The sequence below is a fragment of the Nicotiana tabacum genome, chromosome 17 (genome assembly GCF_000715075.1).
Source record: "Nicotiana tabacum cultivar K326 chromosome 17, ASM71507v2, whole genome shotgun sequence".
NCBI classification, from domain to species: Eukaryota; Viridiplantae; Streptophyta; class Magnoliopsida; order Solanales; family Solanaceae; genus Nicotiana; species Nicotiana tabacum.
This window is the reverse complement of record NC_134096.1, coordinates 77,913,287-77,930,477: the sequence shown is the minus strand read 5'-3', so window position 1 is coordinate 77,930,477 and position 17,191 is coordinate 77,913,287. Positions and strand designations below refer to the sequence as shown.

Genomic DNA, 17,191 nt, shown 5'->3' with positions numbered 1-17,191 from the left:
TATGCGGAGGCCGAATTTAAATTTTTTAAAATAAGCTCACTTAGATACCAGTGATTATACAACCTATTATATTCAAGTTTGAGTACGACACTCTGAATCATAGTTTCTTGTTATATTATACTATACCATACGAAGAGAGTTTTTATATTCTAAATAAGCAACATATAAACGTGCACCCTCGATCAATACGTTAGAATTGCCTAAATTATTTTGACAACAAAATATGTCCATACATTTTTGCAGAATAGACAAAAGCGTGCTGAGCTAACCCAAAGTCGTCAAACAGGTCCCAAAAGAAGAAGATCTTGACAAGTAGATCCGTGACTAGAGCGTAGCATAGGACCGTAACCCAGTGAGCACATAGTGTGGTATAGATGATACAACAATAGCCACACTCCAAAATAGCAAAAGAGCCCCAACCCCCATTATTATTGATTGAGAAATAGAGAAGAGAATTCGGTGAAAATATTCAGCAAAAAGATGGAAGCTCTGCGTCTTTCAACTTCATTCGCAGGGATCAATTGTTCAATCTACAAAACTAGAAGGAGAATTAAAGTCAACCGCAATGTCCTGCTCTCTTCATTGAAATCCAAACCTTCAATTTCAATTAGGAGCTCCACTCAATTCCGCGGTCGCATCCACTGCGCTGCTTGTAACTGTGGCCACAGTCACCATCATCATCACCACCATGACCATGAACATGGCCATGATCATCACCACCATGGTCATGATGAAGGTGATGGGAAGCTTACGAAATCCCAGGAGCTATTTCTCAAATTCGCCAGAGCTATCAGATGGACCCACTTGGCGAATATCTTGAGAGAGCATTTAGAGCTTTGCTGTTGCTCTGCGGCTTTGTTTATTGCTGCCGCTGCTTGCCCTTACTTTCTTCCCCAGCCAGCTGTTCTGCCTCTCCAGCGTGTTTTCACTCTCATTGCCTTCCCTCTCGTTGGGGTATTTATGTCTTTTATCTTTAAACTAGCTTTATACTCACAAATGGTTTCAGTTATATTGTACAATTGACCTGTCTAATTGATTGAATAATTTCTTAGTGCAGTCTTAGCTTACAATACAAACTTTAGGATACTATTTTGGCTATAGAGATACGAGGAAATGATCTCCTATTCAAATGCTTTATTGCGTTTATTAATGGACCACTAAAACAAGAAAAAGAATAAAAACAATGGTTTTCCAGTCACTATAATGAGATTAATTAAGCGGGAGAATTATGATTTAAGTCGTAAAATCTATTAGAGTGATTAGCCAGCTCAATCCATTTTCCCGGATGATGATCTTCACCCTAGGACTGACTCTGTTCAGCCTGCAAACTCTCAAAGAATAGGGAGTAAACGAGTCACAAATTGTAGACTATGGACTTACCCCTTGCGAATTATTACTGAATAGAAGGTGTGTAAGTACACTGCATTTGGAACAATTGAAGTTAGGATCTCTAAGTCCTCAGAATATTGCAGTTTAGGCAAAGCGTAATCGATGGTGGTGTATGATGTTGTGGATATCAATTTGTGTAAATCCATATGTAAAGAAGTACGATTACTGCTTGTTCTCTCATGATGAAACACTTTAATTCCTTCGGAAAGTCCCATATTTATTATTTCACTTTATTGTCAGGTCTCAGCATCACTTGATGCGTTAATGGACATTACTGGTGGCAAAATAAATATTCATGTACTGATGGCTCTTGCAGCTTTTGCATCAGTTTTTATGGGGAACATATTGGAAGGTGGCTTGCTTCTTGCAATGTTTAATTTGGCTCATATAGGTAAGTAAAACAATTTGAAAATATCCTCTGGAGGAGAACTTTTTTTTATCTAAGACATATTTGTCAGTGCAGCTGAAGAGTACTTCACTAGTCGCTCCAAGGGTGACGTAAAGGAATTAAAAGAAAACCATCCAGAATTTGCTCTTGTGCTGCATGTTGACAATCAAACTTTGCCTAGTTTTGCTGACTTGACATACAGTGAAGTTCCAGTGAGTGACCTGGAAGTTGGCTCATTTATATTGGTTAAAGCTGGTGAGGTCTGTATCCACACTTCTTTTGGGTTTAGTTGCATTAAAAACTCTTTTACTTATTTATCTATTTCTTTCGGGTTAAATTGATATTGCGCATCAGATTATGTTCTCCATATCTGGCCATTTTATTCCTACTAAATCTTAGATCATAGGTTGTTTGTATAACTTGCATCTTCTACTTTAGCTTAGAAGAGACTAAATAGCAGCAAGTGTCTTTTGTTGGGATTCCGAGATCTCTATGCGTGTGTGGTCTCATGACCTTTGTGATTTGCAAGAGAAGATATACCAATAATTAAACCGTGAAAGCTAATACAAAATTGGCGTTATATTTAAAGCTGATTATAATAACATCAATATATTAAGAATTATTTGGCAGCTGGAATTAGATGAATTTGAGATTAACACCTGTAGGACTCAGAGATTGCAATATCTAGATTGTCGTAATATCAAACTTGGAGGAGATAATTAGCTACTATTGTTTTCTCATACAGACAGTTAGCAGGGAGTGGTAATGCCTTATACAGTTTTTGGCCTGTTAGTATATCTATACATCTGGTGTCTTGATATTATATATATATATATATATATATATATATATATATATATCTGTGTGTGTGTGTGTGTGTGTGTGTGTGTGTGTATACTTCCATGGTCAAATTTTGTCCTACAACTTATATTAGGTTCCCTTAATTCTGTATCTTTACTTTTACATTTTGTGCTTCGACTCTTGATATGGTGAGCTTTTATGCCTGTTTAACTCTTCATGTTGCTTTGATCAGTCAGTACCAGTAGACTGTGAAGTTTCCCGAGGTAGAACAACAATTACTATTGAGCATTTGACAGGAGAAGTCAAACCTTTAGAAAGGAAAGAGGGGGACAGTATTCCTGGAGGTGCACGAAACCTGGACGGTATGTTGATAGTGAAGGTATGCCCTTCAATAGTCCATAATTCGGATTGATCTCAATTGATTTAAATTGAAAAAGGTGAAGAAATTTGTGCAGTTGTAGCCAAGATGGCATTAAAAGAGAAGACATATATTCCTTCTTTTTTTGCTTTTCTTAGTGACAAGGCGGAGATTTGTCTCTCTTAAATTTGTCAGAGAAATTTACAGAAAATTTCTTAGTTTTTAAGTAAGAATTGTCCAAGCGATTATTCCTTGGCTCAATCGTGCAGTAAGCTTTTTACGATCAATTCCTTATTTTACATTTACTGGCAGAATGAGTTATCAAAATAGACTAGTGCTTGTGATATAGAAGCTAGTTTGCTTTGTTATTTGATTGCTGAGTTGCTGATGCTCATTTTGGTAGAAATTTTTTGTAGCTCATCAGTCACGATAGCAGTATGACTTGTAATAGCTTATGCAATCACGGAGCATTACCAAAACACAGGCGTTGCACACTGTTTGATTATGTGGGAGGGAACGTAATAGTGTTGGAACAATTATTGTAAGATAATGTAAGAGAAGTAGTCCCATGGTTCTACTTCTAATAACTGATTTTGCAATATTTAGGGCTAATTTTAGTTGTGGGAGTATTTAGATTAAAAATGGTGTTTGCTATCTTTGATTGTGGGAGTGACAACAACATACCAAGTAAAGTCCCACAAATGGGGTTTGGGGAGGGTGGGGAGGGTATTGTGTATGTAGACCTTACCTCTACCTTGAGAAGGTAGAGAGGTTGTTTTCGATTAACCTTCGGCTAAAGAAATGCATAATCACCACAGTTAAGATAAGGAAATACGACAAAGGAAAATCCATGTAAAGATAAACAGTAATTACAATGTCACACCCCAACCTTGGGGGGTGTGGCCGGCAACCGGTGCCCTTAGGCCCGAGTGCACCAATCGTGATGCTTGTAATATAATCAACCATACGTGGGTCGACAAGGCCTCTGACGAGTGATTACCTGATCAAAAGAGACAACCACCGACACGCAGAAAAGGCTCAACATACGTATATATACAACAAGGCCAACAAGGCCAATATAAACCACAACAGGTCCACTAAGAATGGATGACAAAACCACACAAGACTACTATATACGAGACGACTATCTACAAGCTCTAGGGAGTACATCAGCAACATCTGGTCGTTGTTAGAAGTTGTCGAAATAATGACCTAAAGAGTGATCTGAATACTGTTGGTTTTGTGACAAAAAGAGGCAGTGCCACTAGAGGTAACAAGATGCTGTTAGGATAGTCATTTGACAGGGACATGTTTAGCTGGAAATAGGTAGTGTCTCCTAAAATTTGCGATGTCTCTGTGTCACTGGAACAAACATCGAAAATAAATGACGAGCGCAAAACACAACACGAAATTAATGCTCGCTAGTCAAATCTTACGAACCCAAAGTAGTCGATAGTTTGCCTCTTTCTCTCTTCGTGGTTGATTGAGGAAGGCATAGTAAACTAGTCGATAGTTTGCCTCGTTCTCTATTCATGGTTGATTGAGTAAGACATAACAATGAAGTAAGCTCTGCAAATTGGGGGCATGTGTGCCATAAGGTATGTTCTTCACCCCTCTACTTGGGTTGAGTCGTTTTTAGGCCATAGCAAGCCTAGATGTTGAAGGAAAACATGTTAAACTTGAAGTATGTTTGAGGTGTTGTGTGTATGGGACTGTTTTGGAAGGTTTTTTAGCTAGGTTCAGCTGGTTCTTGATGTAGTAGCTTGGATGTGTTGTTGCTGATGTTGTTCTTGTTGTTTTTGGTGTTGGTTTGAATTGGAAGGAAGTGATATATGTGTTACCCAATTTTCTGAAAATCGTAGGTATGTTGTTGTTGATTGTTTGAGCAGGTATGGTGTTGAGAATGTATTGTAAGTTGTTGTGTATGTTGTTGTTGTTGTTTAGACTTGGGGAAGTGGAGATATTAAGGAGAGATCTTGATCACCCCAGTGTATGCGACAGGAACATCTCCATAGAACTTCTCTTGGGACTTTGTCATAAGCTTCTTCTAGGTCGATGAACACCGTATGTAAATCCCTCTTCCTCTCCCTATACTGCTCCACTAATCTCCTAACAAGGTGCTTGACTTCGGTAGTCGATCGCCCCGGCATGAATCCAAACTGGTTCTCAGAAATACACACCCCTCCTCACCCTCACCTCTACCACCTCTCCCAAACCTTCATAGTATGGCTTAGTAGCTTGATAACTCTATAGTTGTTGTAATTTTGTATATCACCCTTGTTCTTGTACAACGGAATCATTGTACTCCACCTCTATTCCTCGGGCATCTTCGCTGTCTTAAAAATAACATTAAACAACCTAGTGAGCCACTCTAATCCTGCCCTTCCCACGCTCTTCCAAAATTCCACCAGAATCTCGTCAGGCCTGGTCGTTCTACCCCTGCTCATCTTACGCATTGCCCCTTCAACCTCTGCAACTTTTACCCCTACAATATCCACAATCTCGACGATTCTCAGAGTGCTCCAAATCTTCGGCACAATATTCATGTCCTCTCCTCATTCAAGAATCCGTGGAAGTATGTCTGCCATCTACTTTAAATGTATGCCTCTTCCACCAATACTTTGCCATCTTCGTCTTTGATGCACTTCACTAGTTCACTTGATCTAGATCTCAGGCCCTCTTCTTCCTCGCCTTGGCTAGCCTGGACAACTTCTTATCCTTGCCTTTGTCCCAAAGTTCATCATATAAGCATTCAAACGCTGCTGTTTTTGCTCGGTGACCGCTAACTTCGCCTTTTTCTTTGCCACCTTATACCTCTCCTATGCGTCCACTTATCCTCCTCGTCTCTGCTCTCCATCAACTTTGTATAAGCAACCTTCTTGGCTTCCACTCCCCTTGGACCTCTGCGTTCCACCACCAATCCCCTCAGTGGTCACCTAAGTTACCCCTCGAGACTCCCAATACCTCTCTAGCAGCTTCTCTAATGCAAGTAGCTGTCGCACTCCCACATATTGTTTGCATCGCCACTAGTCCTTAAAGTTTGTGGGAGTATTCATATTAAATATTGTGTTTGCTATCTTGCCTCAGAGAGATCTCATAATGAAGGTGGTAACAAATGCTAGATGAATTTGTATTCCAAACATCTATTTCCTTCCATCTGTCGTGGGAGACATTTGAGTACAAGTCATGAAGTAGGCGAAAATTGCTGCAATAAGACACTGATGCATTATGATATATGATGTTGAATGTAGCGTGGAATTTTATCTCACGAGAAAAAAATTGCATTCAAGATGCATTATAATGGTTCCCATAGTTGTAAAGAGTTGATTGTTAAGTTGTTAAGTCCAATGAACTAGTATATTATAGGCCGTAGCGGAAGAATTCTCTCACAACCTTTCTTTTCTGTATGCAGTTTGTTTTATTCTATTGCAGATAATAAGTTCATAAATAGGTTTACTGCCAATAATAAAGTAAATAAAATGTTCTGCTGCCATGCAGAGGCTTCGTCTGACTTGTATTTACTGTAATGATTGATTTAGCAGGTAAGAGACATGCTTCAGTTAGGTGTTCATTTTACCTCAAAAATCTTTTTTCTTTTCTTGATTGCTTTTCTTTTCCATCCTTTTTGATGATTCTGCGCTGGATCTTGTTAGTCATGTTTCTAATTTGGATCATTGATGTGTGAAACCACTGTTGCCTCTTCTCTTAGTATCTGCGTGCGTTGCCACTTTAACTATTGGGATGTGAAGACTGAGATCGAATCTCTTAATGGATAAGTGAGTTTTAAAATTGATTATCCATTAAGCCCCCATGGCTTTGGTCTAGTGATAAGAGTGCAGCGAGTTATGTGTTGGTTAGGCGCCCGTCAAGGGTTCGAACCCTGCCGCAAACATAACTTGGAATTTAAGTGGAGAAGGGTAGAGAGGCGTGCTCATTATCCATTGAGTTTCGTCCCACGGGCTACTGGCCCTCGGGGATTTATCAGTTATTGAAAATAATGATTATCCAGTATGAGACTTCCTTGATTGTCTACAATATTATAGATTCTAGAACTCCCAGATTTGCAAAAACAAAGGGATGTCATTCTAGAGTCCCTAGATCAAAGCAACGACCGTTATTTGAAACCATAAAAATTTTAATCCCAAAAGTTAATAAAGCTTGGCCAGGGGCCCAAGAAGTGACTTCAAAGTGGTAAAATGAAGTAGGTGCCTGAAAGTTAAAGTCTTATTTACTAAACAGTGTTAAACATCGTTAATTGAGGAGCTTTGAACTAAAACAGTTTTATTTAAGAAGCACTCAATTTAATTTGTCTAATTCAGTCTTTTTTAACTTTGATTTTCTCTATAGGCAAAGAAGACGTGGAAAGAGTCCATGCTCAGCAGAATTGTGCAGCTGACAGAAGAAGCTCAGCTAAGTAAACCAAAACTTCAAAGATGGCTTGACAAATTTGGCGAGCAGTACAGTAAAGCAGTTGTGTTATTATCTCTAGCAGTTGCGTTTCTTGGTCCATTCCTTTTCAAGTGGCCTTTCATTAGCACCGCAGGTACTTTTAGGAGTCTTAATTTGAGCAGATACTTTTTTGTTTGTATTTATGTGTTGCTATCCACATCAGTCTTTCTTGCATTACTTCAGACTTTTCTATCAGGAAGAAGGGATTTAAAATGCATATGTTTTTGAGGTGTTAAATGGGTTAAAACAACCGTTATTGAACTTTGTGTGCACGCTTGGGTTTGGATCTCTGTGGAGACATCTGTGTAACTGTTACCCACTATCAAGAGTAAAACTTTTTCATGATTTTTAATGCAAGTGAAAAGAAGGAATGTCCATATGGATGTGTCTTTTTCATCATCTATTCTCTAAACCATTTGGTTATCTGGTGACTTTTTTCCTTCTTTTTCTGCAGCTTGCAGAGGATCAGTTTACCGAGCATTGGGCCTCATGGTGGCTGCATCACCTTGTGCGTTAGCTGTGGCACCGTTGGCTTATGCAACTGCCATCAGTGCCTGTGCAAAAAGGGTAGCTTTTCAAATTGGCAGACAATCTACTTATTGAACTTGTGGTGTCAAATCCTTTTCACCAGCTTTTTAAAAAAAAAATATTTTCCTAATTCTAGAACTTGTATAATACCTCATCATTCATCTCAAAAAAATAATACCTCATCATAGTCTTTATGTTTGAACCATAGTCATCCTATTTTCATTATTATAATGCTACTGTCAGGTCTGAGCAAAACTTTCCAAAAAAAATAAAATATATATATATATATATATATATATATATATATATATATGTTGTTCTAGTTCTGGTAATTTGTATGAGAAAAGCTATTTTGCCTCTCCTTTTCCATTCAAAAAAATTCTGGTAACTTGTATAATATTAATACCTCATCATAGAAGTCTTAGGCTCCTTGTAAGAAGAACAAGGAAGTTTAATATTTGTTTTTGTCTTAGCTCTTCTTGATGTAATCTTGGTTCCAGTACAAAATTTTTGCTGATGATTATTAATATATTGGATCAATTACCATCTCAAAAAAATACCTCATCATTGTCTTACAGTGCGTATTTCCCATACTTGTCTTATTTTCATTTTTGTAAACGTTATTTCCAGGATCTGAGCAGAATGATATTATCATATGTTGTTTCAGGATCAGTCTTTTCTGTTCACAGGATCTTATGTGGTGAATTTTGTTTCTAGGGGATATTGCTTAAAGGTGGACAAGTTCTTGATGCCTTGGCTTCATGTCATAGTATTGCATTTGACAAAACTGGTACACTGACAACTGGGGAGTTCATGTGCAAAGCAATTGAACCGATACATGGACATGGAAAAAGAATTGCTTCTTGTTGTGTCCCCAGCTGTGAGAAAGAAGCACTTGCTGTTGCAGCTGCAATGGAGAGGGGTACAACTCACCCGATTGGAAGGTGGTGCGAATTGATATGTCTCGATATATGTATTTAATCTGTTTATTTATTTGATATGTTTCTATATATGAATTTTGGATGCTTACCCCTTTCTAACATTATGATTATACACTATCACCTTTAAGTGAGTTTAGCTTAGAAGTCGGTACTAGTACCTGAGATCACTTAATGCTTATCTTCTCTGCTTCGTCCTCCATTCATGCAGAGCTGTTGTAGATCATAGCACAGGCAAAGACCTCCCCTCAGTTTCAGTTGAAAGTTTTGAGAATTTACCTGGTAGAGGCATATTTGCAACAATATCAAGCTTTGAGGTATTCTTTTTCCTATCTGCTCACTATTAATTCTACTCTGTTCAATATATTACCTTTCCAATACAAGAAGTGATCTCTCCCTTGTAGCTCCTCAGTGGACAATTAAGCTTAAATTGTCTTCATATGTAATCTTGCTTGATCAAAAATCTTCACCAATGTGATGTGCCATATTAAAAGTTACATTTTATTTTGTAGACTACTTATTGAGGTCTAGTTTTGAAGCTGATATCCTGATTTAACCTGGTCCTTGGAACTGTACATTTAAAGTGGTTTTACATCAGGTGCACCATCTAGACTGCTGGTGCTGGACTCAGTTCTACCTTTAATACAAGTGTGGGACATCTACTCCCTAACGGGTTAGGACACACGGTAATAAGGCTTTGGAGGGCAAAATTTTAGGTCTTAAAGTAGTGGAATTCATCTGTTTTTTAGCTGAATCTTGCATCTATTGCAGATTCATGTCTACCTATAGCAGCGCCTTTTGGTTGTTTAGGGGCAATGAGAACCGAACTTGTAGACAGGCCAAAGATGTTGAAATATCGGTGCTGTGATTGTACTATAATATCTTACATGGCAAAGGACATTTGGAAATTAAACCTAAGACTAGATATATAGCATACCGCGAAATGCTGCATGTACTGAGGACCACCTAAGTCTGCTGGTTAAGCAGTTCTGCACCCAAGAATGATTGACCTCACCTGTCTGAGTTGGAGTTTACTCTAGACTCTAGGGCTTTGCTTTGCTTGACATTCCAAAAGTTTTTGGCTGAGTTGAAGTCTATTAGCACAGGATAGAAAAAAATTATAGGCTGGGTTTAGGGTTGCAAAATCAAATAGTATGAGCTGGGGCTGCTTGTGCAAAAGGGCTGAGGAGGAGCAGATTACTGTAATTTTGCAACAGAGTTATGGGTCCTAATTAATTCCATGTTTAATATCTCATGGATGACCTAATAAGCTGGTGAAGTTTTAACAAGTTGAAGGCCAGGAATATCCCTCCCCTTTCTATTTATTAGTTATGGTGAGAAAGAAATAGTAGATTATTTTAGGCTATAGAAAACACTTTGTGGAAAGCAAAAAGCTCTCTTCTTTAAACTTAAATTTGCTGTTACTTAATTCTACAATGGGAAAGTTAAGTAATTATTCATTATATTTGTCTTATAGCCAGGACTCGGAGGCGGTAAACCGTGGAAAGCTTTTCTTGGTTCTGTGGAATACATCACCTCACTTTTCCACTCTGAAGATGAATCGAGAAGAGTTCAGGAGGCAGTAAGCACATCGTCTTTTGGAGGTGATTTTGTCCACGCTGCTCTCTCTGTTAATAATCAAAAGGTCAGTTGTTTCTAATGAGTATTAAAACTTTGGAAATCCACATTCCCTCTTCTTTTTTTTAATGATGATGGTGTCCAGGCAGCTTGCTTGCACCTCGAGTACTCCACCAGGTACTTGCTACCTTACACCAGCACAGGTACTTGGTAACTCTGTCCACCAAGGTTTAGATAGATGGGAAGAAATCACCTAGTGTTTTTTTGCCTTCGTTGGGATTGGAGCATGAAACCTCATGGTTCTCCGCCCACTTCATTGTCACTAGGCCACACCCTTGGGTGCATAATATTCGCATTTTCTCTTACTACCAAGAGTTTTTATTTTTATTTTTTCCATCTCTTAATTGGATTGCAATACACTACTTGTATCCCATTATGTTCCAGGATGATTTGGTGTTACCATTTACTTGTGAGAATCAAATTGGTCCTTAGTGTATTGATTTACGAGGACAGTTTGGTGGGCACATGGTACTTGGTGGGTTGGGATTCTGTAGCTTATAGTTTTGAGTTTTGGATTAGTTTGTCCATGTTTAATATAGGTCAAACAAATGTTTGGACTTCAATTTTGTTGAAAAAGGTCTTTGGTCTAGATATATCTAGGAAGTAATTCATAATGTATTCAAGCCAGATAGTTATACAGAAAAGACTTACAAGAAGCCATTAAATACGTCAAAATTACCATATAGCAACAAATAAAGCAGTATTAAATCATACACCGGTGTGAGGGTTGGGGTATGGAAGTCGGAGAGAGATATGCAAAGGGGAAAAAAATGCCAATTTACCCAAATTGCAACAGATAACTTTTCTCATGTCACCTATATGGATAATTTTGTTCTTATTCTCAAGGAATAGTTTTCAGAAATCCAGATCCAAGATTTTTGAAAGTACTCAAAGGCAGGAATATATTCAATCTCCCTCAGTCCCTCCCCCGATACCAAAATTCATCACACAAAGTCATGAATAAAATGGCATCTCAGAAATCATGACTGTGTCCTTGTCCTTCAATCCCACCCCAAAAGCATGATTCAGGGATTCCTATTTTCCTGGGAAGCATTAGCAATGTGGTTTGTAACACTAATCTAGCCCCTGAAACTCATCGAAAACCAGCTAATGGTCACAGTAGACAATCCAGGAGAACCTTATTCCTCTTTTCATGACTTTTCGAGCAACAAAATGTTGCAGTTATCACTTCACTTCACAGTTTTTCAATCTTCAACACTGTAGACTTCAAGAGTATCACTTAACTCAACTTTTTGGCATTAAAATTAAATGTTTGTTTAAATCAGTGTCAATTAACTCAAATTAGAAAATGAACATTGGACCAATCTCCCATGTGGACTTGTCTCATATTGGACTTTTTCTCGTGTCCATCTCGTACAGGATGCTTGTTATTTTACTTGGTGAATTTCTCAGTTTTTTTATACCTCTAAAAAACGGAAATCGTTATGAGTAAAATCACAAAATGGAAGAGAGAGGCTGAATCCAAAATTGAAAATATATGTAAAGAAGGTCTGGTGTTTGAGCCACAAGCTAATCTATTTTAAACATCAAGATTTCAAGGGCTTCTAAGAGCAACATTTCCTTATAATTGAGTATTGTTGGGTATCAAGACCTCTTTGCAATCAAATCAAACATCAGCTTACTGGATTTTGCTAGGCAAAGCCAGACCGAATATAGACTTCAGTGATAACTTAAGAGTTATGATGTACAAATATTTAATGCTCATCTCTTTTTTAGAAATTACCCTCAAGCTTCTTCCTCATCCATTCCGCAGACCATTTTGCTGATTCTGTCTTGGTACCAGGTAACTCTTTTTCACTTTGAAGATAAGCCTAGACCTGGAGTTCTAGACGTTGTACAGACACTGCAGAATCAAGCTAAACTTCGTGTTTTAATGTTAACTGGTGACCATGAGGCGAGTGCACGTAGAGTTGCTAAAGCTGTGGGTATCAAAGAAGTTAACTACAGCCTAAAGCCAGAGGATAAACTTTTTCATGTTACAAGCATTTCAAGGGATACAGGTGAGTCGCTAAAGCTGGCAATGAGAGGTTTCCTTTCATGTTTTTCAGGACCATTTTAGGTTTCCAAATTCTAAACAAAAAAATTATTTGTGGTTTCGCACATTTGCTATCACTTAACTAGCTCATGTTCATATTTAACTCGCATCTTAATACACATGCCAAATGACAACTTATCAAAAACAATGAAAATTACTCATGCTAAGTCACCAGATTAAATTAATATATAGCTGGGGCAGCTGTGGCTAAATGCTTCTTTAGGATTTAATAAATGTTCTATGAAACAGGTAGTATGTGTAACTAGTGGTTCTATGGAAAGAGGTATCATTTGTTTCTTTCCAAGCCATACAGCTTACCATAAACATCTCAACCATCATGGGTGTAAAATTTCCTACCCTCAATTAATTTGACAATCTAAATGGGTTGCTTTTAGTGTTTCTCTTTCCTATCAATATATCTGACATTAACTACTATAGAATAAAAAGGTGTTACCCTGATTTGGACATTGTTCATTACACCATGTGGACCAATTCACGGTACTCCTTGACCAAACTTCAGAACAATTTTCAGATTTTGTGCTTAAGACGTATTCCACAACCCCATTTAGGCCTGATGTTCATGCAGCGTGTTTGCTCCTTTTTGGCTCTCATGTCATGTGATGACACTGTAGTGTGTTCATAATAATAGCACTTCTTAACGGTTTCTTCATTCTTTTGTCCTCTTTCTTTCTTCCCCCAAACTTAACCGGACAAGTTTCCTGGTTAAATTCATCCATAAATGAGTAGCAGCAAACACCCGAATATTGCATGTCTTGTCCTGCTATTCACCTGAGCTTCAGCTAACTAAAGCAGATTGGTAAATTGCTCCTTGGTTTTTGTACCGTACTTTTTGGAACTTCCAAGTTTTGTTTCACTCCTTGAGAATTCTTTTGGATATTGGTTTAGAGATAAGAACTGTGTTTTAAGACCTTTGAGTCAGTCAACTCGGAACATACAAACGAAAGAGGAGAAGAAGCTACCTCATGCAACAAATCATTGGACTGCGACCTAAAAGATTCAACTTATCAAACTAATGGCGAAATTTTGATATTTATTTAGCGTCTTTATGTTGATGTTTTCTAAATAGTCAATAACAAATTAATTTAACCAATGCTAAAGCATTGAAGTTTTAACTTTAAACCATCAAGATAAGCAAGTTTACATATGCTTCTGTGGGGACCCACTCATGTCCATAGACTATAAAAGTTAAATAAATTGGAGATCCCACTTAGAACAGAGGACCTTATAGGTGAAACTGGATGGAATAAAGCATACACCCGAAGTTATTTTGCTGTTCATGGTAACAAGGAGAAGTCGAAAAAGGGTAAACCTTAGACATGATTCTCATTTCTCTCCACTTTAGGGTCCCAGGAATGTGTATGTATGGGGTGCAAACATGGGTAGATGCTAATCAACTATAACTTTTCCCGATAATTCATGTTTCCTTATTGTGCTAATTGTTACCTGACCAATTACTATACTTCTGAGCAGGCGGCCTCATAATGGTAGGTGATGGCATCAATGATGCCCCAGCACTTGCTGCAGCTACCGTTGGTATTGTGCTGGCGGAACGAGCTAGTGCGGCTGCCATAGCTGTTGCGGATGTACTGTTGCTACAAGACAATATTTCCGGTGTCCCATTTTGTGTTGCGAAATCTCGTCAAACAACATCCTTGGTATTTCCTTTTCCTTTGTAATCAACACGTCTTTCTATATGCAGCTGATGCACACCCCTATACTTGCAGATCAAGCAAAATGTGGCACTTGCTTTGTCTAGCATTCTTTTGGCCTCTCTTACATCAGTATTGGGAGTCCTCCCACTGTGGTTGACGGTATAACTCTCTTCCAGATATTTCTCACCTTAAGTTTATCCATCTTTGTTTCAATCAATCTGTATATCTGTCCAGCTTGCTGCTCTTAGTCTTTGTGCAGCTATTAGGTCCAACAATTATAACCTAGTAGGAGACACAAGTTAACCTTTGTGAAATTTTCTTATTTCTAAGTGGTCCAATTCCTGTTATTCTTGGAAGATAGATAGATTTACATTCTGCCGGTGATTTGCAACTACGGATAATCAGAAACTGCATTTTTGCCCTAGCTTGGTCGCTATCTTAGTAAATTCATTTGAGCTGGTATGTCAACATGCAGGTCCTCTTGCATGAAGGTGGCACGCTTCTTGTTTGTCTCAATTCTGTTCGTGCTCTAAATCCTCCAACATGGTCATGGAGGGAGGATGTTTCACAAATGATTGACAAATTGCATTCTCTAATTATGTTCTTGAGGCATGGCACCCTACCTAGCACCATTCAAGCAGCCCATTTGTGAGTATTGACTTCCTGCACTGTAGCTGTTCACATGCCAATTGAGATGGAGTGTCGAAAACTTTGTTGTCAGAAAGTGAAGAATACTGCACTGTACATGTTGAACCTCTTCAACTAGATTGTCAGGTGTACACTTGAGGCTAAATCAGCCATATATATTCTTTTCCATGTTACTGTAAAGATGTAAGCGGCAAAGTATCTAATTTTAATGCAGGACGTTAGGGAACCATTAATCATAAAGTTGGTTGTCTTTGTCTTGTACCACATTTGTACAAGTCTCCTATTGGAAAACGGAGTTCTGGTCTTATCTTAAATGGCTTGGTCAAACGTTCAATTTCAGTTATGATGACGCGCTCGAACAGTTTTTTATGTGTTAACAGGCCCTAAAGATGTAGAAAAGATCAATTGAACTCTCTCAAAAGTGGTAGTGTCTTAAGAGAAACTCTGTCCGGTCTTTGACGTTTTGTAAGTTGAGTTTCATCTAAAGAGGAGGAAGTAATAGAATCTGGCCTGATCTGAATCATAGTTGAAAGTTTTTTTGGTTAAATTTGTTTTTTACCTTCTCCTTACGCTTGTCACTTATGGCTCTTATATAAGGTTTAGATTAGCTTTAAACAGTGCAACCTCCACATTGGCAAGGGAGTTCCTAAATACCTGATGCAATCCTTATAATGATAATTTGTGACCTTTCTAATTGCTGCTCTAGGTTTTCAGCTTCACTATGGCATTACTGAAACACTACTGTCCACAATTCAATTCTTTCTTTCAGTTCCCTGCGATTTTCAAACTCATCTGGTCATCAACATTTAAATTTGAAAAGGAAAGATAATAACTTAAAGAATAAAGTTAAAAACTTTGCTTCATTCAAATCCTTCCACCAGATTTCATTGTTCATTTCTTTGGCGGTAGGGTCTCTCAAAACATATTTACTTACCTAATCTTTTTTTCTTGTTTTCTAAATCTGCCTGAATATAAATTAACAAAACGACTTTTTTTGGTTTTTTTTTTTCTTATTTGTTCCAGCCTTAGCATTTCTGCCATTGGAACTTAGCTTTATACTCTCCCTCCCACTCTCTCTGTACAAAACAGTCCAAAAACTATTTCCTTTTTTTGACGATCCCACGCAGTTGAAGCTCAAAGCCAACATGTGCCCCCTAAACTTAGAGAAAAATGAAACAAAGGCAGTTTCCCTCTCTCTAATCGATTTTGCTTACTCCCATTCGATTAGCACCTGTATTCCTAAATCCATCAGTAGCTTGTTGCATACACAAACCTAACCCTATTCCACTTGGCATTTGATGATTTTGTTGCTGAAACTGCTGTTGTTGTTGATAACGTTGCTGCTGTTGTTGCTGCTGAAATTGTTGCTGCTCAATCCCCACCATATAGTTCCTCACCTCCGCTTTAATCATCTCTTGCATCACTCCCAACAACTCCTGACTAAACGGCACAAACACCTTATCTTGCTGTTCTCCTGCAGTTTCCTGATTTAAAGCACGTTGAAACGGCACCGCCGCAGCCTGAGGCGGCGGTGGTGGAGGTGGGGGAATCTGCATAGCAACAGGAAGCATCTGGAAGGGATTCTTCGACTGAGTCGACTCGACCGAACGATTAGAAAACTCGACCGAGTCAACTCCGGGAAGCGAAAGGCTGAGGGAAGTCGGGGGATCATCGGAGGGAGAAGACGTGTCAATAGACGGCGGCGGAAACACACCGCCAGCTCTAGCGACAGGCTTGAACAAGTGAGATTGAGATGATGACGTAACGTGAAGGCTCGAATCACTATCGGAACCCGACGGGCTACCGGGACTGAAATGGAAACCCGACACCGGCATAGCGGATCCGGCACTAACGGATCTCTTTAACGGCGGCTGTTCATTTTGAAAAATTTGATCGGCGAGTTCGTTACCTTCATCAGCACTAAGAGAGGAGGACTTCCTCTTCAAGGTAGAGTTCCAGTGGTTCTTAATGGCGTTATCGGTCCGTCCATTAAGAAGTCGGGCTATAGTGGCCCATTTATTCCCAAATCGAGCATGGGCCCGAATAATGGTCTCATCTTCTTCGGGAGTAAAAGCTCGATGCTCTACTTGAGGCGATAACTGATTACACCACCTTAACCGGCAAGATTTACCGGATCTTCCAGGTATGGATTTGCTAATAAGAGACCAATTTCGTGGTCCATGTTTGTGAACGAGCTGCTGTAAAAGCTCGTCTTCTTCGGGGCTCCATGGACCTTTAACCCGATCCATATCTTTCTTAGAACTGTTACTGCTATTGGCCATTTTTGTGTTGTATGTGTGTTTTTAGGAAGAGGAAACGTGAAGA

General features: G+C 38.7%; 2 protein-coding genes across 3 annotated transcripts; one reads left to right on the top strand and one right to left on the bottom strand.

The window, feature by feature from the left end:
• The first annotated feature begins 260 nt into the window (after positions 1 to 260).
• Positions 261 to 15,180, top strand: LOC107799419 (putative cadmium/zinc-transporting ATPase HMA1, chloroplastic). Of its 2 annotated transcripts, none has more exons than XM_016622527.2 (13): positions 261 to 954; positions 1,630 to 1,780; positions 1,853 to 2,037; positions 2,811 to 2,957; positions 7,284 to 7,479; positions 7,840 to 7,952; positions 8,631 to 8,857; positions 9,063 to 9,168; positions 10,329 to 10,496; positions 12,294 to 12,510; positions 14,037 to 14,221; positions 14,291 to 14,377; positions 14,694 to 15,180. In XM_016622527.2, exons 1-13 carry the CDS (start codon positions 481 to 483, stop codon positions 14,868 to 14,870), a joined length of 2,433 nt encoding a protein of 810 aa, XP_016478013.1. In that variant the 5' UTR covers positions 261 to 480; the 3' UTR covers positions 14,871 to 15,180. The 2 variants fall into 2 exon arrangements, with proteins under 2 accessions (XP_016478013.1, XP_075090624.1); XM_075234523.1 differs by having other exon boundaries at positions 262 to 954; positions 1,853 to 2,041; positions 2,815 to 2,957.
• Positions 15,181 to 15,707: 527 nt separating this feature from the next.
• On the bottom strand, positions 15,708 to 17,191 carry LOC107799420 (transcription factor MYB44-like). The gene has a single exon (XM_016622528.2). It carries the CDS (start codon positions 17,146 to 17,148, stop codon positions 16,063 to 16,065), a length of 1,086 nt encoding a protein of 361 aa, XP_016478014.1. The 5' UTR covers positions 17,149 to 17,191; the 3' UTR covers positions 15,708 to 16,062.

Coding starts and splice junctions, on each gene's coding strand:
- LOC107799419 (XM_016622527.2), top strand. CDS start 481: ATGGAAGCTCTGCGTCTTTCAACTTCATTCGCAGGGATCAATTGTTCA. Junction 2,038..2,810: donor TATTGGTTAAAGCTGGTGAG/GTCTGTATCCAC, acceptor TGCTTTGATCAG/TCAGTACCAGTAGACTGTGA. Junction 14,378..14,693: donor TCCTCCCACTGTGGTTGACG/GTATAACTCTCT, acceptor GTCAACATGCAG/GTCCTCTTGCATGAAGGTGG.
- LOC107799420 (XM_016622528.2), bottom strand. CDS start 17,148: ATGGCCAATAGCAGTAACAGTTCTAAGAAAGATATGGATCGGGTTAAA.